At 41.9% G+C, this 19,218-nt stretch overlaps 1 protein-coding gene across 1 annotated transcript in view; it reads left to right on the top strand.

The window, feature by feature from the left end:
* Window positions 1-16,701, top strand: part of PROM1 (prominin 1) — a 124,250-nt gene extending 107,549 nt beyond the window's left edge. Inside the window, 3 exon segments of the mRNA XM_032223647.1 lie at window positions 790-905; window positions 16,251-16,274; window positions 16,626-16,701. Coding sequence (XP_032079538.1) covers window positions 790-905; window positions 16,251-16,274; window positions 16,626-16,701 — 216 coding nt within the window.
* Window positions 16,702-19,218: the final 2,517 nt, after the last annotated feature.

The following is a 19,218-nucleotide window of genomic DNA, read 5'->3' on the forward strand; positions in this document are numbered from 1 at the left end:
GAAAAAATATGCCTGCACAAATGTGTGTGTATTTTAGTTATCTGAAAATACCAAGTCAAGAAAAAAATTTTTTTTACTGCCATTTAAATATGAAACCAAAGGAGTTTGCTGTCTTTTGAGTCTGATTCATTTAAAATTAGCTGTCCAGCTATTTATAAATCTCAGTTTTTGTTTTGTTTTAGAATTCTTCCTAAATTCATCACAAGGCTTCACAGCAGAATGATTTATGATGTCATAAAACTGAAAAGTGTTGTGTAAAAATGGCAGTTTCTGGGAATTGCACATGATTCTTGGAAGCTGATAGCATATTTGGAGGATTCTTTTTTCATGGTTTTGTCCCTGACATCATCTGCTTATGGTTTTACGATCTGTTCTCTGGTTTGGACTACCCTAGAGCTCTGCAGGGGTTCAGATTCCACAGGGAAAAGCTTCATCCTGGAGGAGCAAAACAAGGAGGAAGTTGCATTCAAGGCTAAAGTAAACTTTCCATGGAAGAAAAGACTGAATGGCCTATGATCTCATGAGCAGTAAATGCCTTTGCTAAGTTGGAGGGCTTAGCAACTATACTTGAACAACCGCATTCCTTGAAACACACATTTCCATCCTTCTTAAAATTGAGGTTTTGCTTGTTTATTGCTAGGATACTCAAATGACTCTAGTTTGGTGTTTTTACCTAAGTGAAAAAGGATGAATAGCTTTGTGATGAAGCTTACAGAAGGAATGAGGAAGAAGCATCCTAAGCACCTTGGATTAGATATGAATCCAATTGTTCTTTTTCCTTTCTGCTAGAATGCCTTCTGGTTCGGACTAGGAGGCTGCTGCGTCTTGCTGATCCCTGGCATTATTTGTGCGGTCAAATTAGCCAAATTCTACCGCAGGATGGATACCGAGGATGTGTACGATGAGTAAGTAAAAGTAGAATGAGTTAGAGCACCAGTTGGCAGGATGGTGTGGCTATGGAAATTGAATGGATATATAAATTATCAGAAGAAGCTGAAACATTTTGAGCTCACAGTGAGCCTTTGTGTGATGGTGTAAAAACTCATTGGGATGTCTTTGCTTGGAATTATTTAAACTTTTCTCCAAAATTGGATGAAAGAATGGGATAGACTGAGCTATTATATTTGGATGCATGTAAGAAAAACTAGGCTCCTAAGAGTTGCAGGATGCACAGGCATTAAAACATGCCTGATGTTTTGGGGTTTAAGGGGGAAAACCTCATGTGTATCACACTATATCTCTACAGAAATTCACAGAACCAAGGATGAAAGACTTCTTGAATGCATAAGGGGTTAAAATAAAAGGAAAAAAGAATAACATTGGCATAGGTGTATACCACAGGCAACCCAACCAAGCAGAAGAAATAGATTAACTTTTTGCTAATCAGTTACCTAATGGATGAAGAAAATGCAGCACAGTAGTAATGGAAGATTTTAACAACCATGAAACAAACTCTGCATCAAGTGGGAGGCTAGCTGACAACTCTGTCATCCAAAAAGTAGCTGTCAATAATACCATTTGGCATATTTAACAAAAGAAACTCTAGACTAACCTAGAGTATAGCTTTATTGAAAAATCAATCTAAGCATGGCAGAAGCAAAGTCAATTCTGGGATTTTTCCTGTGAAAACCCACAACTCCCGTTTTCCTTTCTGGACCACCCACAGTTCATAATTCACCAATTAAGTTCAGTTTTTGCTTTGGGAAAAACTGTCTGCTTCAGTCAAAACATTCTTGGCCTTGTAGATAATGTCTCCCCGGCAACAGACAGTTCACTTGCATCCACAGCCTCCCTCCACCCTTAGGAATTTACTACCCCCCTCCCAGTGGTGGGTTTCAAAAATTGTTCGAACCTACTCTGTGGGTGTGGCCTCCTTTGTGGAAGTGGCTTGCCACCCATGTGACCGGATGGGAGTGGCTTGCCACCCATGTGACCGGATACGAAGATGCCGACGACACTTGTCAGAACCACCTTAAATTACCTCACACACAGCACTGGCATGCATAAGAATATGATGTAAACTTGTTTTTTAAAAGGTATCTTTGGTTTGCATTAAAACAACTTCAAGACACGCAATGTTCTGATTGCACCACAAACGCAGTAGTCATCCTTACCTTTCATATAGTGTAGAATAATCATATCCAAGGACCAGTGGTGGGTTTCAAAAAATTTTGGAACCTCTTCTGTAGGTGTGGCCTGCTTTCTGGGTCCACTGGTGGAACCTCTTCTAACCGGTTCGGTAGATTTGATGAACCGGTTCTACCGAATAGGTGCGAACTGGTAGGAACCCACCTCTGCCCCTCCCATCACTGTTTGCCAAAGCCGAGAGAAAAAGCAGGTACAGACAACTATAGAGTCCAGTCAGGTTTGATATGCCAACCCCACCACCACCACCAAAGAATGACAGCCCTGGAAAATAAAAAAACAACACTGCACACAACATTAGACATTACTGTCCACTTCTAAGGCCACCCTCACTTGGGCTGGCCTGGATGCTCAGCATGAAATCTATGCACTAATCTAGCTGCATTCACATCTGTTGCTGCCACCCATTCTGCATCAACTAGGGGTAACTTTTCCATAATATTAAAGAGTGCAGTTTCCCTCTATGGTACCAGGAGTTAAGAATCTCCTTAATTTCATAGTGTTCCTCTCTTTTGACCAGAATAGGAGGAGGTGCTTCCACAGCGGGTCTTAATCCCTAGCTGCATAAAGTTTTCAGCAGGGCGCAGTGAAATACAGGGTGGATTCGCCTAAGACTTTTTGGCAGCTGCAATTTTATAGTAACTTGATTTATGATCTGGATAACTGGGAAAGGCCCTACATACTTTGGACTCAGCTTTTTACAAGGCTTCCTTAGGTTGAGAAATTTTACACTTTATCTCCCACCTTGAATTCCCCTGTGGTGCCCTTGTTTTGTCTTCTTGCTTCTTTTGTGTTTCCCTAGCTTTCTGTAATGCGCACACCCACTCTACATTTCCTTTAAAAATTTCCATCCACTCAGCCAGTGACACTGAAGATAGTCGTCCTAAGGGATCTCTGGCATCAGCACAAACTCCACCATACCAGCAATCCTGAAAGGGATAAATCCTGTGCTACTATGCACAGTTATTATATGCCACTTCTGCAAAAGGCAGGAATTCGGCCCAAAAGCCTTGCAAAACACACACACACACACAAACACACACACACACACACACACACACACACACGGCCAAGTGTGGCTCACCTGTGCCAGGAGGCACCTGGCAGTGCCGGAGGATCTCCCTGGCAATGAGCAGTCAAATGCAGTGCCACCTCAAGCCCAGGCACATTCCTTCGAACCAAGGCCTTGGGGCTCCCGGAGTGGCCCATGTGTGAAAGGTACTTGGCTGGCTCTGCCTGCACCTGGGCTGGAGGAGGCAGTGCTGCAACTGACTGCCCATTGCCAGGCAGACCTGCCGTCGCCGCTAGGTGCCTCTCAGCTCAGGTAAGCCGTGCTTGGCCGGGCCAGGGGGTGGTTTATGAGGCTTCGGGCCAGGAACAGGCAAGCACAGCTGCCCCACCAAGAGGAATGCTTGCCTCTGTTGGGTCTGTTGCCTCTGAAGGAGTCCCAGGCCAGTCTCCGGTTGGCGGGGATGCTGGGCGGAACTGTCTGAACGACCGTTTCCTTCCTCCCCTCTAATCAGCCTCCTGCAGCCGTCTTGTGGTATGCAAGTGGCACTCTGCCTGGTTCACTTTTCAGCCCCCATGCACCTCCTAGGTAAGTGGGTGACTTCTGGGAGCATGGCAGTGCTGGGCACAGGCAGAAAGCTGCTGCCATCTTTGCGCATGTGCATGCCTTGGAATTGTAAGTCCAAGGGATACGCATGTGTGAAGATGGTGGTGATGGCAGCTATTTCTTCTTTCTGGCTGACTGGAGCCGAAAAGTGCTTTGTTCTCACATTGTTGCTGAGCTCCTGGAGAGCCACGTTCATGCTGGTGATCCAGAGGGCAGGGGGAACCAGCTGCTGCCTCTGAGCTCGAAAGCCAGCCGAGGGCGAGCTGGGCAGGGGCGATGGCAACAGTGGAGTCTAGCACTCAGGGAGGGCAAGGTTAGTGTGCTCCCAGCCATGTCCTGTGGTCCCTCTGCCGGTCAGGGCAGTGGACTCAGCTGCAGCCCAGACAAGTTCTGCAACCCAGGCCGGCATATCACTACTGGTTCAGCTGAATCCATCCAAACCAGTAGGAACCCACCTCTGTCATTGAGTATATTTTTGGTTTAGGCAGTTTGGCCCCTGACATAATCTCTATTGCATAGTCAGTGAGGTGGGAGCACATCTGATTCCTTTTTGCTATAAACCTCAGCTAGGTTGTGATATTCTGCTGGAATTAACAGGTCTAACCCACTATCTCCTTTTAATGTATTCATGGTTTCTGCTTTCACTTTTGTAGTCACAGGCACATGGGCAGCTCCTTGTGCTTTCCTTGTCTCTTGCCAATTAGTAGCTCTCCTTTGCACCTACCACTTTTTTCTATCCCACCAGAAGAGAAGGTGGAGGGGACTCGATCCCCACTTGAGCCCCTGGGACCACAAAGGGAAGGATTGTGAAATCCGCTACCACTGTTCCCTGCAAGGAGGATCCAATCATCCTGGAATGTGCTGGCACCACTGACTGCATGAGGGGAGGTGACAGGGCAGTGACTTCATTGCCCCTGTCCTAGCCATGGTTGCCTTGGCTTCTGCTCTCTTGATCTCCAGGCCTCCAAACTTTTCTCCCAGCTGCTCCATTGATGGGCTGTGGGTGGCAGTGTGGAGATTCCATGCCAATGGCTTATCCCACTCAACAAAAGCTCCACCTTCCATTTGCTCCCTCACTTCCTGCGGGATCAGGGGGTCCTCGGCTTCTGCTGCCTTTCCACGTTTGCTGCCTAGCAAGTCTTCTGTTCCTAGCACATGACATCCCACAGGTTTAAGCCCTGAGTTGCAGACCTGAGCCTGCCAGCTGCACCCCTGCCCCAGTCTGCAGCACTACTGAGGCTTCTTGAGCCAGACCATTATAACACTTTTTTTGCTTGAAGTTAAGAGTCATTAAACTATACATACCTCTAATAACCCCCAAAACCAGAAAAAACAAATTACCCATAATAATAAGGGAGCTTCAATCAAAAAAAAAATCTCTTTGGCATAAAAACAAAACTGGATATATAGTTAACTTCAAAAGCTGCTACAAAACCTTATGCCACCAGATAAAGACAGAATGCACTAATTACCACAGCAAACAAGAGGAAAACCTTCTACACACACAATCCACCCGTGCCTTCTATATTTTGTTAATAACAGACTTAAAAGACTCGAGATCCTCTTTTGTCTTCTTATCACCTGGGTTGGATATTAACTCCTGCTCTTTCTTCTTTATCTCTTCCTCTAGTTCCTTTCTTCCCCCCCCCCCCCGTCTACGCCTATGTAGCTTATTTAAATTTATTAGAACTCCTCTCATATATGCTTTTCTTGCATCCCAAACCATTTCCATAGATGTACCCTTGTTCATATTAAAAACAAAATATTCTTTCAGCAATTTTTTACATTCATTGACATTTTTCTCATATCCATTTTCATTTAACCTCCAACACCTTCTAGATTCCTTCCCATATTCCAATTCCATCCAGATCGGGTTATGATCTGTTAAGGCTCTGGAACATATCTTAGTCTTCTTTACCTTAGAAAGCAAATCATTTGTAGCTAGTATAAAGTCAATCCTAGAAAAAGATTGATGTCTATCAGAAAAAAATGTAAAGTCTTGTTCTTTAGCATTCCTTTCTCGCCAAATATCTCTTAGCTCCAAATCATCCATCATATCAAAAAAAGACTTAGGTAGTTTCTCACGTGTTTGAATATTTTGCAAAAGACCCTTCTTATCTTTCTTGGTATCCAAAACTCATTCTTCAATTCAGTCTTTGTAAACAGCCTTGGCTCATACCCCACGTTTCCTAGTTGTATCACAACTAATTGCAACAATCTACTACATATAGATTTTACAGAAGATAATGTTGAAAAGGCACTGCCTTAGCAGAACCTCTAAGTATAATCTATGAAAAATCTTTCAGTACCAGCTCCTTGCCCAACCTATGGTCAGTAGCCATGGTCATCCCTATCTTCAGCCTAATTGAAAATTACAGACCAATTTCTTTATGTTGTGTCACCTGCAAAGTCATGGAATCAATCATAAACCAATCCATTACCCTCCACTTAGAGACAAACAATCTACTCTCTAACAAACAATTCGGTTTCAGGAAAAACCTTGTCCTGTAAATCTACAACATCTACACTGCAAAAACATATGGACTACACAACTCGACCAGGGTAAAACAATAGACACAATTTACATAGACTTCTGTAAAGCCTTTGATTCAGTGGTACATAACAAACTACTTCTAAAACTAAAAACATATGGCATTTCCGGATCCCTGCACAGGTGGATAGCTGCATTCCTGTCAAACAGGCAACAAATAGTCAAAATAGGGAGCACTCTATCAAAACCTGCACTTGTTAACAGTGGTGTCTCCCAAGGCAGCATATTAGGACCCACACTCTTTATACTTTACATAAATGACCTTTGCGACCATATCATAAGCAACTGCGTTCTTTTCACTGATGATGTAAAATTATTCAACACCACCGACAATGCTACTCCCCTACAAAGAGACCTCGACCATGTAGCAGAATGGTCAAACAAATCTCAACCAATAAATGCTCTGTCTTACACATTGGTAAAAAAAATAATCAGAACACCAAATACAAACTGGGCGGATACGACCTCATGGATGACCTTCACTCTGTCAAGGACCTTGGACCTTTCTAAAGATCTAAAGTGCCAGAGCTCACTTGTAATAGCATTGCCAAAAATGCATTAAGAGTTGTTAACCTAATCTTGTGAAGCTTCTTCTCCAGTAATATTGTATTGCAAACTAGGGCATATAAAACCTTCACTAGACCTATTCTTGAATACAGCTCATCTGTCTGGAACCAGCATTGCATATCAGACCTTAATACAATTGAGAGAGTCCAGAGACATTTCACAAGAAGAGTTCTCCACTCCTCTGCTCACAACAGAATACCTTATACCACTAGGCTTGAAATTTTGGGCTTAGACAGCTTAGAACTATGCCGCCTTCGGTCTGACCTGAGCATAGTACACAAAATTATCTACTACAATGTCCTACCTGTCAATGTCTACTTCAGTTTCAACTGCAACAATTCACGAGCTCACAATAGATACAAACTTAATGTAAACCGCTCCAAACTTGATTGCGGAAAATACGACTTCAGCAACAGAGTGGTCAATGCCTGGAATGCACTACCTGACTGTGGTTTCTTCCCCAAACCCCCATAACTTTAATCTTAGACTGTCTACTGTTGACCTCACCCCATTCCTAAGGGGCATCCATAAGCGTTCTGGAATATGACAACATTGGAGGAAAATGGGTTCCTGGTACCTTGATTCTTCTCAAATCTTTGGCAGTTAATGTGCATCTTTTTTCCTCAACATGTTTCTTGCGAACTTGTTGACTATTTACAACAAACAAATCTTAGCAATTTCAAGAGTGCTGTATCCCTCTGAAAGACTTTTTGGAATTTTTGACTTTTCAGAATCAGTTAAATCTCTTTTTTGGCCCATTTTGGCTGAGGAAAATAAGCTGCCCAATAATTATGCACACCTTAATAAAGGGTGTTGATCTCCTTCCTCATTATACAAATACACATCACCTGATATGCTTATATCTACTAAGCATTCAAGTTTATATAGCTTGGAGGTGAAAAATATGCATAAAAATGATTATATCGTCAAAATACTCACTTGCCTAATAATAGTGCACACAGTATAGACAAGAAAATGGTAAGAGAACACCTGTCTACCCTAAATAAATTTAGTTCATCAGGACCAGATGGATTACATCCCAGAGCTCTGAAGGAGCTGGCAAACATGATCTAGAAACCATTGAACCATATCTTTCAAAGATCCTGGAGCACTGTGGAACTACCAGAGAACTGGAAAAGAGCTGACATGGTTCCCATCTTTTTTTTAAAATGGGAGGGGGGTGAATCCAGGAAACTACAGACCAAATCAGCCTAACATCAGTACCTGGAAAAGATAATCAAGCAACATGTAGAAGCAAGCAAAGTTATAACCAGAAGCAAATATGTATTTGTCAAAAATAGATCATGCCAAACAAATCTCATTTCATTCTCTGACAAAGTGACTAAATTAGTGGACCAGTGAAATGATGTGGACAGAATATAGTTGGATTTCAGTAAGGCATTTGACAAAATAGACCACAAGCTCTAGTAAGTTGGAAAAATGTGGGATTGTCAGCATCACCACTAGATAGATTTGTAAGTGGCTGACAAACCACACTCAATGTGTAGTCCTTAATGCTTTGGCTGCATCCCATAAATTCTGAAGTCTATCTTCAGGTATCTTCTCTCTTATTTTCTTTAAAGAAGAATTCCATTTCCTTTACTGCGGGTTCTGTAAATTCTTTCTCTCTCTCTCTCTTTCTCTCTGTAAATTCTTTCTCTCTCTTTCTTTCTCTCTTAAGATAGCTTGATTCAAACTCCATCTAAAATTTTTCTTTGCTTTTTTCCAAGTCAATCTTACTGAATTGTAGTCAGCCCAAATACTATCTCAAGTATGTCAGTTGTTAATTCAGGAGACATCCATATCATGTCAGTTCTAGACCATGAGTTGTGTCTATTTGAATAAAAGGTACACTGCGTCTTTTCCAAATTCTCCAAACATCTTGTATACAAATTTCTTCTGTCATTTTAAAAACATCTTAGGTAATCTCTTTCTTCCTTTCCCCTCTATTTTAATACTTTTATACTCTAGTGTTTCATCCACAATTGCACTGAAGTCTCCTAGAAGGCAAATATTTTGATATTCCATTTCCAATATTTTGTTATGTAATATTTGGTAAAAAAATTTCTTGTTTATTACTTTGCTATTATCAGAGTCTTTTTATTAATTATTGTTTCCACCATCAGCATTCTTCCTTCGTCATCTGAATAGATCTGTTTGAAGTCCATTGACTCTTTGATACACATAAGGCTACCCTTTTTGTGTGTGTGTGTGTGTGCTGATGAGAAGTATAGTTTCCCAATTTTGGGGCATTGTAAGAGTTTATAGTGTTTTTTCTTTATATGTGTTTCTTGCAGACAAATTATTTCTGTCCAAGTTTCATAGTTGTGTAAAAAATTTCCTTTGGTTAGCAGTGGGATTTAGTCCATTTATGTTCATCGACAGGATCCCATTTCCTTTTGCCACCTTGCTTAATTATATTTATGGTTTGGTTTCCTAGTGGTCCTTTTCAGTCTTTGTTCTTTCATTAGTCCTTCTCCTTGATCTATATTTTCTTTCTCCTTATCTTCTTCTTCCTTTTGCAGCACTGTATCTTCTGTTCAGTGGTGGAATTCAAATTTTTTTACTACTGGTTCTGTGGGCCTGGCTTGGTGGGCATGGTGTGGTTTGGTGGGCATGGCAGGGGAAGGTTACTGTAAAATCTCCATTCCCTCTCCATTCCAGGGGAAGGCTACTGCAAAATCCCCATTCTCTCACGATCAGCAGGGATTCGGGAGGCAGAGAATTGATGGGGGTGGCGCCAGTCAGAGGTGGTATTTACCAGTTCTCCAAACTATTCAAAATTTCTACTACCAGTTCTCCAGAACTGGTCAGAATCTGCTGAATATCACCTCTGCTTCTGTTGTTTTTTTCTTCCTGTTTTGTTTTAATTTCCTTATCTTCTTATGCACCTTATGCCTGCATGAGAGACACTTGCATGTCTCTCATGCACGCATGTAACTCCTCTGTCTTGAAGGTGGAGTCCAATCTGTATCTTTGAGAATTCCAGTTAATTAGGATCCACTCTGGAACCATTCACCTGAAACTTATTCGTTTTTCATTTCGCTTTGTAGTCAAAAATTGATTTTGTTTTCTTAGATCTCTTATCTTCCAAGAGATCTGTTTCATTGTAATTTCTTTTCTTCTATATTGTAGTGGTTCTTTCCTCACTTTCTTCAATATTTCATCTTTTGACATATCTGATGTGGACCTCCTTAGGCACTTTGTATCTTCTTGTATAGCTTGAATTTAATCTGTAAATTTGATCGATTTCTTTTGTTATCGGTTTTTCAATCTGCAATGCCTCTGCTAACAGGTTTGCAGTCAGTTCCATTAAGTCAGGGTTGTCCAACCCAAGACCCATGGACCTGCCCTGGAAATAGCAAAGGACTGGCTTGTGGCAGCCTGGCCTGATCCAGGCTGACTGGGCACCAATCTGCAATGTGACAGTGGCCATCTGGGACAGTATGTGGCCAGCTTTAGATCTGCGCAGTTGCTCTGGAGCCAGCAGAGGACTGTCCCAATCCTGCCCCCTTGCTCACCCCTGGGAGGTGGTGAGCATGCACGGGGCCTGGCATCTCCGGGGACAGTCTTGCCCTGCAGGTTAAGTTCTGAGTGCTTCTCTTTCACCCATGGCACCAGTGCTTACATACTCGCCTCCTGGGCACATACCTAGGGGGCTTGGGCAAGGCGGCAGGATAGTTTCTCACTGGCTCCAGGGCAACCATGTGTGTCGGCTCTAAGGCCTGGGTGCAGGAACTAATGCCGTCCATGGCCTAGGTGGGATGCTTATTTGCATGTGCAGGAAGAAAGCCTTTAACTGAACAAAGCCCTCACACCTACATCTAACTCACCAGAGCTCATCACACCAAGGGAAGAATGAGACCCACTGAGCCCACCGCTGCTTGAGCAGGAGGAGGAGGAGAAGAGTGGTGAGGGTTTGTGCCAGCCGGCTGGCCAAGTGGGAAGTAGGTCGAGCAGGGCTGGCTGACTGGGGAGGGGGGATCATGGCTGCTCAGATGGTTCCTGTTGCCACCACCAGCAGCAGCTTCATAGCCAGGCTCTATCTGAAGAAAGTGGAGGTACAGCAGTAGGATTGCCCTAAAAGATTGCTCCATTTCTAAGTGCTCCATTTGTATGCAAATGCCCCACTTGCACCCAGGCAGACTCCATGGGACAACAGGGTCTCATTCCTCCCCTCATACAATAGGCTCTGGAAGTCTGGATGTTCATTCAGTTGAAGGCTTTGTTCATTCCCTCAAACAGTAAGGCTGATACATGCAAATCCCTCTTGTCCAGTTCAAAGGTCCTCCGGCAGCTGTGCTTGCAACTGGTTTGCAACAGCTGAGTTGCACATCCTTCCTCCTCTTCCTCCTCCTCCTGCTATGTCTGCTTCTGCTTCCTCCCCATCTTCCTGGTCCTGCTTCCTCTTCCGCCTGCTACCTCTTCTTCCTCCTCCTCCTCTTCTTCCCCACTTTCTTCCTCTCCCGGGATCCCAACTGGGCTCATGTTCCATTTGCGCACATCTCCAAGTTTGCAAGACAAGGACACAGCAGCCCAACTTTAAACCAGGAGTTTTCCCAAAGTTTTGTTGGAGAGGGACCTTCCCAAGGTATGTGTGTGGGGGGATGTCTTTTTCTTGGAATGCAAATAAGGGCAGGCTGCATCTCCAAGGGAATCCCTGTTTTGTTTGCATGTGCACGCGCACACACCCTTAAAGGGCTTTCACTGCTTGCTCTAAGCTTTGCAAGTTGAGGTGACTGCATGCTTCAGGTTTGTTTGCAAAGAGGTTTGTGCAATGCTGATTTGGTTTGGTCTTTCTTAGTTTTTAAAATTGTTTTCTCAGCACTTCCTCCTGTTATCTCTTCCTCCTCCTCCACTTTTTCCTCGCTTTCCCTCCTCTCCCCCTCCTGCACCCCAACAAGGCTCATGCTTTGCAAGATCTCCAAGTTTGCAAGCCAAGCCAAGCCAAGCATGCTCCAACCCAGCTTGGAATGGGTGAGGGAGAGGGGAGAAGCTACCTTTTCCCTCTTAAGCAAGGGCTGTGTCTCCAAGGGAATCCCTCTTGTTTGCACCTTTTCCAAGACTGCTGGGCTTTGATTTGTTTTGCTGGAAGGCTTAGAATTGTCTTTTCTCTCCCACCTTCCTTTCCACTTTCATAGAAGCAGAAAGTCACATGTCTAATCTGGAAGAGAAACACTGAGTTGATCCATTGAAAAGTGCAGGTGGGGGTCATTCACCCTCTTTCTGCGTCTCTGGGTGTTTGATTGGGGGTTTCTTCTGGAGCAGAAACAAAAAGTGTCTTCTACTGAAGATTTCTCTGGGTCTTCTAATTTTCTTCCAGAGCAGAACAAATGACTGCAACTAATCCTTTCTCTTGGCAGTTTGGAAGCTTTTCCTGGATTGAAAATGATAGTTAAAAACCTTACACAAAAACAAAAGGAGAAACTGATGCAAAAAGTGGACTTTCAATTGGTTAAGAAAGTCAAGTACTTGGGAGTAAATTTAAGAGCAAGGTGTGCAACGATAAAGGAAGATAACTATAAAATTACTTAAGCAAATAAAATTAGATTTGGAAAAATGGAAAAACCTACATGTATAAATGTTGGGAAGGATTGCCATGGTAAAAATGAATATCTTACCCTTAGCCCTTCATGGTATTGGATCTGGGTACTTGAGAGACCGCCTACTGCCAATCACCTCCACTAGGCCAATAAGATCCCATAGATTAGGCCTCCTCCGAATCCCATCAGCCGGTCAATGTTGACTGGCAACTACCCGGAGGAGAGCCTTCTCGGTGGCTGCTCCGACCCTCTGGAACGAACTCCCCATGGAGATTCGTACCCTCACCACCCTCCAGACCTTCCGCATAGCCCTTAAAACCTGGCTGTCCCGACAGGCCTGGGGCTAAAGACTTTAACCCCACCCAAATAGTATGACTGTTGCGCTTTTTAATGATGTAATGTCTTTATGTGTGTATTTTGTTTTGTTCTTCCCTCTCCCTGGATTGTGAGCCGCCCTGAGTCCACTCAGGGAAAAGGGCGGCATATAAATAAAGTCAAATCCAAATCCAAAATCTTACCGAAACTGCTTTTCCTGTTTCAAACAATACCCATAAAAATTGGGAAAAAAGTTTTTTGAGAACTTGAATACATTTTATTTGGCAAGGAAAAAAAAGTGAGAATAAAACTGAAAATGTTACAAGAACCTAAAGTAAATGGAGGGTTTGGATTACTAGATTGGTTTTTATATTACCACACATGTGTGATAACATGACTAAAAGAATGGAGCTTGGAGCTCCAGGTCGAGGGCAGTGGTGGCAGTGAGCTCTATGTGGCGGGCAGGGTAGTGGTGGCGGGCAAGCTCCAAGTGGGAGGTGGGTTAGCGGGGTGAGCTCTCAGCACTTTTTTCCAACAGACCTGGGCAGTTTATAGCAGTTGAATGGTAAGAAAAGCTCGAGGGATCCTTGCTCATCTTTTGCTCACCGCCTGAAGCTCACCGCCTGAAGCTCACCGCCATCCTGGTCTGTTGGGGAAAAGTGCTGAGAGTTCACCCCTGCCTCTTCACTTGCCGCTTGGAGCACACCGCCGCCGCTTGGAGCTCACTGCTGCTGTCCCCACCACCACTTGGAGCTCCAGGCGCTGGGTAGCAGCGAGCTCCAGGTGGCGGGCAAAAGGTGAGCCAAGATCCCCTGAGCTTTTCCCACCATTTGACTGCTATAAACTGCAAGGGGCTGGCTGGGGCCTCCACAGGCAGTGATGGCAACAGGAACAACACCCGCAACACCTCAGTCATCCTTACTGCCCTGCTGCGGAGCGCACCAGGTAGTCCTCCACGACTGCCCCACCATGGAGCCACCTCCCCCACTGGAAGCATGCATGCCAATGTCCACCCACTGTGTATGGAGGCCTCTCTGCCACCGGTGGCCGCCCTGCCATGGAAGCCCCAGGGCAGCGATGCTGATGCTGTGGCTGCTGTGGTAGGCACTTGGTAGTGTGGCCTATGCGGATGCAATGCCTGGACGCAGGGGCTGCCGCCATGGTGCAGGAATGGGCACTCAAGGTCTACAGTCGATGTCACGGGCAAGGGGGCGGAAGGGGCATAGGGACACAGGAGTTTGCAAGGATGTGACTGCCTTGGGAGGGTTGGGGGGGTGAGGGACCTGTGTGGGTGGACCTGTTATTTTCAGGACATGTCATATTTTGGGGAAAACATAGTAATCCTAATATTGATATACATGATTGTTTTTAAGTAGTATACAATATTTCAATGTTCCATTTTAATGCCAATGATATTATTAAGCATACGTAGTAATACCATCTTCCAACCTCTAATCTTTCTATCTAATTATTACATATTCTATTACATAAAAATTATACAGTATCTGCTAATATTCCCCCTATTTCTTATTTCTACCTCTATTCTAACTTCTAGTCAGGACATCATTACTAATCCTAGTGTTAATATAGTTGTCTATATTAAGACATAGTCCTTCATTATTTGGTTGTTCAAAGTCATACCTACTAATGCCATCTTTCACCCTGCAATCTTTTCATCTAACTATTGTTTTATATAAAGGTGTGTATACTTTTTTCTACCTCTATTCTAGTTTTTAATCAGGCCATCATTATATTAGAAAAAAGAAAAAAAATAATTCACGTATCCTCATCTCTTGCCTGTTTTAATACTTTAATTCTTATATTTTTGTGTTGCTTCCCATACTCCTATCTTGGATCTTTGTCTCTATCAGCATCTGTACCTTCACCATTCAGTCTGAATATTTCTCCCATCTCCTCCTAAGCTGCCAGGTCTCCAGAGTGTCCACCCAAACCCCTATCTCCCTTTCACAAGTATCTTAGAGGTTATCCGATTCCATTTTTAAATTTCTTAAAGTACTTTTCCCTTGGTTTATTTCATCAGTCATCATTATCTTTATTGTCTTCTCCTTTTCATCTTCTTGCTTTGTTTGCTGGTTTGTCTGTTCTTTGTTGCCTCGGCTGTCCCAGCTTCATGACAGTCATGATGGCTGCCTCTTCTCCGCTTTTCTTCACCACCCGTACAGGGTGGCTTTAGCTCCTTTCGGAGCTCTCCAATGGGGAGAACTCAGTGTGGGAGCACAGAGACCCACTCTTCATGTCCTATCTCACTGTGACATCAGCCAGAAGTCCCAAGAGCAAAGATTTTTTTTAAAAAAAACCTATTAAAATGTGCCTCTTTTGAAATACCAAATTCCTCCTTGCAGTGGGTGATGAGCATTATAACAAAAAAAGGAAGAAAAGACAATAGCACATTATGGAGATATACTATAGATTGACATCCAAAGCAACTTAAGCTTTACATGTTTTAGCACTATCGCTCCCTCACATCCACCCCCTAATGACTGTTGAAAAATCCTACACAACTATAGTTTTTCAGGAATGCAGCTATTTTGGGGGAATACCAAGAATGCCAGAATCCATACATTTTCTTGTTTCTGTTGATCCTCAAAAGAGCAATGAGGATAAACAGACTTGGTAGGAAAGGCACATTTTGCAGAATCTCCTTCCCAGCATCAGTGCTCACTGATATACATAAGGGCACAAGTAAAGCCACTGCTACAAGTTGAAACTGGGGACAATTCTCGTCATCTCTCTGAGAACTGCAGGGAAAGTAGGTTGGAGAACCCTCCAAGAACAGCCCCGATGCAACAGGCTCACCAATGGAACCAAAACTACTATATTTGCTAGGGATATATTTGCAAGGTCTAGCCAAAACAATCAGAATGGCAGGCACAATCAAGCTGACAGTCACAGCAAAAAGATAGTGAGAATCTTGGAAGCTAAATTCCACACAAACCAGTTGAAGGAACTTGGTATGATTAGCCTTAAGAAGAGAAAGCTGAGGGGCTGCCATCCAAAATTCGAAGGGTCAGCACAGAAAAACACATGATTTATTCTCCAGAATAAATTTAATAAATAATTTTAAAACTACCAACTCTTTGATAGGCCTACTATGGCTGCCATGTTGATTTATTTTTTTTGCCACATCTTGAAATTATTCCTGATACTTATTTCCATATTTTCCTTGCCATAGCTCTTAATTTATGCCCGGCTCTGCATAATAGGATCTCTCTTTTTTCGTCTTAGGGATTTGGAACTTTGATAGCTGTTTTTACTGAGTTTTCACTTATCTCTACTTTCCCTTTTTCTTTTATAAATAATTTTTGGTAGGTTTATCCAGTACCTTTTCCAATCTCTCCCCCCCCCCCACTTTATTCTAATTTGTTTCTTTGGGATGAAGATTGTGTTTACATCACACTTTTGATATAAGAGCAAAAAAATACTGCTATGCCAAACATTTTCTTTGACAAATAATGTGATAATTCTTCTTTTTTTCTTATTATTATTTTTGTAGAGTTGAAACTATGCCCATGAAAAAGTAAGAAAGCTTTATTAATCATATGGCATGTAAAGTGGAAGTGATTGTGATTTTGTTTTTTTTATGGACTTTTGGCATTTTCAAACATAACATATTTGGATTGTTGATTCCCCCCCCCCCCGCTATATCACTGCCTTTTTGATCTACATACATAGCTATAAAATTGTAGCTTCAAAATATCTCGACATTGAACATTCTGTAAAATTCCCTTCATAGGGAATTTCATAGAGCTCACAGGTTCATCATTTCAAATAATGCCCGTTTTAAATTACCTTCTTGTAACTGCAATGCAAATTAAATTGCATTTTATCATTAACCCACTCCTTTCCTCATGTATTTATTTTATTATAGTTTGGAAAATGGTAATATTGGTTATCATAAAGAGCAATTATATGGTATACACAATCCAGTTATGACAACAAGGTAAACCAAGTTTAAAACGGTCCATCTTTTAAGTTTTATTAGTATTTCTTGTATTATTCATATACATTTCTGCGCATTTTAAAGTCAATATCTTTTCTTTTTGCATGATTTTTCCCTTGACTTTGTTTTTTCACATTATATCCTATAAAATATAATTTTAATAGTGAAATTGGTTTCATTACTTAACAACTGCTCTTATTTTAAACAATTATTTTCAAAACATTTGTTTGAAGTTGAAAAGCGTTGCAAATATTTCTTTACAAAAAAACAAGCCATAGTCATTTGAATTATATATAAATTAAATAGCAGTGTACATATACCATTATTTTATTTTAAAAACCTATATCATTTAAAAATAAAGCTATACATGTATACTCACACACACACAAACATATAAATAACAAAGAGCAAAACTGTAGGAAATATTAAGATAAATATTAAAAACAAAACAAGGAAATAAAAATACATTAGTTCCTAAATTATATTTACCATATAAAAGCCCATGTATAAATAAGTAGACACTAGACTATATAAGTTATATTTCTTCTCTTATTTCCATATTATGATGCAATTTTTAAACAAGGAATTAAACTAGACAGGATCATATTATCCTGGCACATAACCCAGTTGATTCCAAGGCTGAAAGTTGACAAATTTCATGGTAGCCAACAATTAGTCTAGGATACCATTATTCTTTGATTAGCATCTGATCAGGCTTCTTGCCACAGTTCAATGGCAATATATCATAAATGCTTAATAGAGTGAAAGATTCCAAACTTTTGGAATATATTTTAAGAAAGCATTAACTTTTTTTAACCTTAAGTCCCTTCTAGTTTCCCCTAGCAACAATGACTAACCAATTGCAATATCTCTAACATGTGCCCCAAAGTTCCTCCAGCATTGATGTGCTAAGAACCAGCTTTTGGAAGTAAAGCAAAGTTCCACAAGAATATTTCCTAAGGGGAAAGATTAAAAAACAGAAGAAGCCAATTTTGGACAATTTTGCAGTTAGATGCTAATTTGTAAAATTGAGGAAGCCTGTCCAGAATTCTTCAAACTCCAAATCTACTTCCCTCAAAAATCATCAGTATTTCTAATTTTAAAAATTAATAGACATTGAAAACCCATAAGTGTAAACTTGTCCTCCGTACGGATATTGACATGGAAATCTGTTGAAAACATGTTAGAAAATCACTTAGCATTCTTTCAAGCATCCATTTCCTTTCATCTTTCTATAGTCAAAAATCATATCATGGACATCTGTGCTGAAGAATCTTTGGGGCACATTGGGGAGATATTGCAAAGATCAGCTCTTGAACTCCTTTCCCCTAATTTTTCATACCAGAGCTTTATAATCTTCACTCTCTTTCCCTAGTCATTCCTTATCTTCTTTTCCAATCTGCATGTTCTCAATTCTTAGTGGATTGCCATGTTTCCCTGAAAATAAGACATCCCTGAAATAAATGTTGGCCTTATTTTCGGGGAGGTCTTATTATTTTTGAGATGCAGGAGGCAGCAAATGTGGACAACTCATGGCTGCTGCTGTGTTGTAATATTTTTGGGGAGGGCTTATTTTCAGGGGGGTGGCTTATTTTTAGCACATGTGCTCAAAAGCCCAGTTGGGCTTATTATCCGGGGAGGTCTTATTTTCAGGGAAACAGAGTATAAAAAGCTTTATATTTTTGTTCAAAAAAAAAGTTGAGACCTCAATGCCCTGCTGCCTTCTGTGATCACAAAAGCATGACCTCATTGTGGCTGCATTTCCAACCTAGGAAAAAGAATAAAACTGGGTAATAAAAGCACCTTTTTACTCTTCAGTTTCTCTATTGTTCCTGACTTACCATATTTATGTAGTTATCACCACACAGATTTATATTTTTGTGGATTTCCCCTCTCTTAGCTCTGTGGAACAGTGGTAACTCAGACTGGAACTATTAACCGTAAGTTACATAGCTTATTTATCTGTTTACATTTTGATGGCCTTAAAAAGTGGACATCTGGGTTCATGTAAATGTTAACATAGATGAAAATGTTGAGGGGGTAGACTTTCCAAATGGTTTTCAACTTTTGAAAGTGGTGGCCCTTTTCACTTGTGAGTGCATTTTCATTTCATGTGAGTGTATGTGCATGATGGAGCTCATGCACCAGATGTCCTCCATCTGGTGCATGACCTCCAGATGGAGGAAGAAGATAGTGTCTTTGAATTTACCTTCCTGTTGGAGGGGCATTGGGAGGATGACAATGACAATGAGGATGATCTTCTCCACAGCCCTAGACTATCCAGCCCATCTTTAGACCTGCTTTTTTTGCATTGGCTTTGTCTGCTATGTCAACTTTGGCCCTAGACCAGTGTTTCTCAACCTTGGCAACTTGAAGATGTCCGGACTTCAACTCCCAGACTTCAACTCCCAGAATTCTGGGGGTTGAAGTCCGGACATCTTCAAGTTGCCATGGTTGAGAAACACTGCCCTAGACAGTTCAGTTTTGAGAGAGAGAGGGAGGGAGGGAGCGAGAGAGAGAG

This window comes from Thamnophis elegans, chromosome 9 (genome assembly GCF_009769535.1).
Source record: "Thamnophis elegans isolate rThaEle1 chromosome 9, rThaEle1.pri, whole genome shotgun sequence".
In the NCBI taxonomy this organism is placed as follows: domain Eukaryota; kingdom Metazoa; phylum Chordata; class Lepidosauria; order Squamata; family Colubridae; genus Thamnophis; species Thamnophis elegans.